Source organism: Gavialis gangeticus, unplaced genomic scaffold (genome assembly GCF_001723915.1).
Source record: "Gavialis gangeticus isolate Ggan-Ray unplaced genomic scaffold, GavGan_comp1, whole genome shotgun sequence".
Taxonomy (NCBI): domain Eukaryota; kingdom Metazoa; phylum Chordata; order Crocodylia; family Gavialidae; genus Gavialis; species Gavialis gangeticus.
Genome location: NW_017728992.1, coordinates 57,838,322 through 57,842,213, shown reverse-complemented (window position 1 = coordinate 57,842,213; position 3,892 = coordinate 57,838,322). Strand labels below are relative to the sequence as shown.

The window sequence follows — 3,892 nt, the reverse complement described above, 5'->3', positions numbered from 1 at the left end:
GGGGGGGGGGGGGGGGAGTATATAAATCTAATAAATAAATTCCCTTCTTTCTATTCAGGAAATTCATGATTATAGAATTTGGCTTCTGTTTATTGGCCAGCCAAGATGCTTATATTAAAGCTTTGTGCTTAAAACTCTGAAGTGGCTTGTATAACTTGCACAAATACTTCTTGGTAACTGATGAGCTTCATAATAAACTGTAAGTTTGTGTAGTCTAGCCAGCTGCTATGCCATGCTGGAGATTACTGTTGCTCCTCCATGTCTGGTCCCACAGTGTGCAGCAAAGCCCAAAAATAAGGAATAGTGTATCCAGTGTAGAGGAAGGCTCAGCAGGTACCCTGTTGCCCCTCTGGCTGTCTCGGTGTGCTTCTTGAAATGTGCTCAAGGCTGCTGTGAGGTGGTTACTCTGCCTCATTTCTGGGATTTGGCATATGCTTAATGGGGGTGAAAGAATGAGGGGGGCACAGCGTGCATGGTCATAGGAAACTATGGCTCCAGGCAGGGCATGTCTAGGCTGCCTCTCTCCCAGAAAACTCCATAAATAACCTATTTGAGTCATGGTTAGAGCTAAGTTTGCCTAAAGAGAGGTGGAGCATGCCCACCCTCAGACCATGGAAAAGATAGGGGCAAGGTGTGGCTAGAGCTCCTGAGCTGGCAGTGGATCCCAGGGAAACCAGGTGCATGAAGTGGGGGAACTGCCTGGGGAGTTGCTCTCCCCAACTGATTTGGGGATGCGGAGAGCAGTAGTGGTGTTAGGGGAGGGTAAACCTGGCAACCAGCTGGGGCCCTACACTTTATACAAATAAAAATGAATTACACTGAATATGTGTATTATCCATATCGTATTAAGATACTTTCATTGCAGTTTCATGGGTAGGGAAAAGTGAAATTGAAATTGAAAATGTCTGACTTGCTTATTAGGTCATCAGAATTAAGCCTCTAAGGGGCCCCACATGACTCTTGCCCAGGGCTCCAACAGCCCTAAGGCCACCACTGGGGAAAGCTTCAGACTTGCTTCCACACTGTGGCTGCACGGGGTACCAGGCTTGACGGGGGCAGTTTCCTCATTCCAGTGCTTGTTCTTGCCCTCTGCTCACTTCCACTCAATTTCTGGAAGAAGGAATGTGCCCATTGCTACCACTATCTTTATTTTTTTTCAGTGAATCAATTTATGAAATGGCCTGTTAGACCACTAGATCTTACCCTCATTTTTACTAGCATCTTGCAACTTTTTTTTCATTTTTGGTTTTGCTTAGAGGTGAACTTCAAAGCAGAAACAAACTAACCTTTCCTTTCTTAGGATGCATAGGAGTTGTTTCATAAAGTGTTCTTTTTGTTAGCTTTTATAAATCAAAAAAAAAATATAATATGTAAGCAAAGTGAAGTCCCTGGCATCCTTGCTCTTCCCTCATTGGAGCAGGAGGCAGCAAGGCGAGAGAGCAGCAGCTCTGGATTAATAATGCCACTTACTTATGTCCTGAGCAGCTCGCTCTCTTATTTTTGTCTTCAATATTTGATTCACTAGGTGATTTTTCACTTTAATTGCAGTATATATGAAAATATTCATCTGTACTACCAGTTGATAAATATTTTACTGAATACCCAACACTGATCTTGACCCATCATCCCTAACGTTAAAAGTGTAGTGAGTAAATGACTGAAGTAATGCAGGTGGTGAACATAGTCAAGCATTGCTTAGCAAGATGCTTTCCATGCTCATGTCAAAGTTTATTAGTGTTCCAAAATACATTCTTTCAGTTTCTTAGAGATCATGTGTATAGTAGTATAAATCTCAATATTAAGATTGAGTGTTTGTCTGCCTTGACACCTCAAACATAACCGTTTAATAAATGATTATTTAATTTAAAAACTACTGAAAGAAAATAGCCAAAATATTCCTAAAGCTATTTGGCAAACATGACTCATCTTGAACACAAAGGCCAAAGGTTAATCCTGGATTAGCAAGAAGTGACCAGTCAAACATGCTAAACTGTAAACAAAATATTTGCACTGTATTCCATTCACAAAAACCCTGTATTACTTTTACAAGTTTGCCACTGGATGCTGTCCAGTTGGATAAAATCATGTACCATCTTTAACTAGGAGTACTGTGGACGAGCAATTTGCACTGAAGAACACAGACTTCTCATATATTACTTCATAGAATTATGTGCAGTCACTTTTTTGTTAGATTCTCTTTATTTATGATAAAACATTGCAGTCTGAAGAAATCTGCAGTTTTATTTTGAAAATTACACTACTAAGGTAACTACATAAGTCTTTATATTCAATACTAAAGTATCCTGCTAGTTTAATTTCCTCCAGTTCTCACTTGATGAGCATAATATCTAAGACTTTTCATTAAAAATGTAAATGGTCTCAAGATCTTCAAACATGAAGCTGTTGGAGAAACTTCTTTAGTTCTGGCACTTCTTTGCATCTGTAGAATCCTTGGTGCTCTAAAGCTAATAAGAATTACAGAACGGCTTTTGTTTTAGCCCAGAGTTTCTCTTGATTGTCAAATTTACCATACTCCACCTATTAAAACCTAACTCATTCTCTTGCAGGCATATGTTTTTCTTGCATATAAAGGAGGATCTTTTGGCTGGTAATCTGCAGTGTTCTTCAGAGCATGCAATTGAACTTAGTGCATTGTTGGCCCAGGTGAGGTTTGGAGATTACAACCAGAACACAGCCAAGTACAGCTATGAAGAGTTATGTGCGAAGGAGCTCACCACTGCCACCTTGGAGAGGTAAAAAGGGCTTGCTAACTGCTCAAATTGGTGTTCATAAAATATAAATCTTTGACTTCATTAAGTGAAATATATAACTAGTATTAAAGTCAGGTGTGGAGGGGAGGTAAATCAAAGCTAGTGTTAAGTTCATCCAGCCTTTGAAAGAAAATCAAAATGTAACAATGCTTTTAATTGAAGTAGTCTGATTTTTCTGTTGTAATCTATAGGTGAGGAGTCTTCTTCTTTGGAAACTGAAGTAACTGTTTGGTCCTTAATTAAAAGTAAAGGTTTGATCATAACACAACTAAATTATTATTCTAAATTAAACAATAAAGGACAGTGTTTAAAGAGGAGAGTGAAAATTATTGCTTTGTGACAGCTATAAAAAGAGAATTAATACCTCAAACACTTTGTATGGCTCGACCCTGAATGTCAAGGAGAAAATCTCAACACCATATTTTACTGCAAGACAAGGTATTTGGGGTAAATCTAATATCTTTTATTAGAGTAACTGAATAGCTGGACAGATTATTTTTTACAAGTTTTTGGGCGTACACGCCCTTCTTCAGGCATAGAAAGAGTCTGCTGGTGTTTATGTTCTCTCCTGGGTGGAGTAGAAGCTTAAGCAAATATGCAAAATGCAGGTCTGTGAAAACACGAATACCTGACAGTAGAGGTGCCCGATACATTGGTGTAATATCAGATTGGTACTGGTATGGAGAAAATTGTCTGTATCAGATATTGGTCCTATAGGGCCGATAATTTGGCCAATAAATGCTCGTACTGTGCGCAGCCGCAGCACAGCATGGAGCAGAGCCAGCAGTGTGGAGAGCTGCTTCCAGCTGGTAAATTGGAAGGGAAGGGGGGAAGGAAGGGGCGTGGTGGGGCAGATTAATGCCCCTGCGGTAGGGGCAGGCGCTGCCCAGCCAGGGCGGAGAGAGCGCAGGACAAAGGCGTTGTTTGGGGTGGGGGCAGCTTTTGCCACTGCTTGCATCCCAGGAGGGCAGGGAGGTGTTCCCCCAGATCTGCCCGACGTGGGGCAGGCTGCAGCTGTGGGGTGAAGCCAGAGCTGGCACTGTGTGTGGCTTTTCTTCCCAGGGGCTGGGCTCAGAGTGGGCTCTGGCAGTGCTGGAAGGAGGCTGCAGCCCCCCCCCCCC

The 3,892-nt window shown here is 41.6% G+C and overlaps 1 protein-coding gene across 1 annotated transcript in view; it reads left to right on the top strand.

Moving 5' to 3' along the window:
- The window catches only part of MYLIP (myosin regulatory light chain interacting protein), a 28,297-nt gene that overhangs the window by 8,185 nt on the left and 16,220 nt on the right, over window positions 1-3,892 (top strand). The window contains exon 3 of the mRNA XM_019522991.1: window positions 2,568-2,753. Within this exon, the coding sequence (XP_019378536.1) occupies window positions 2,568-2,753 (186 nt within the window). The remainder of the gene's footprint in view (window positions 1-2,567; window positions 2,754-3,892) is intronic.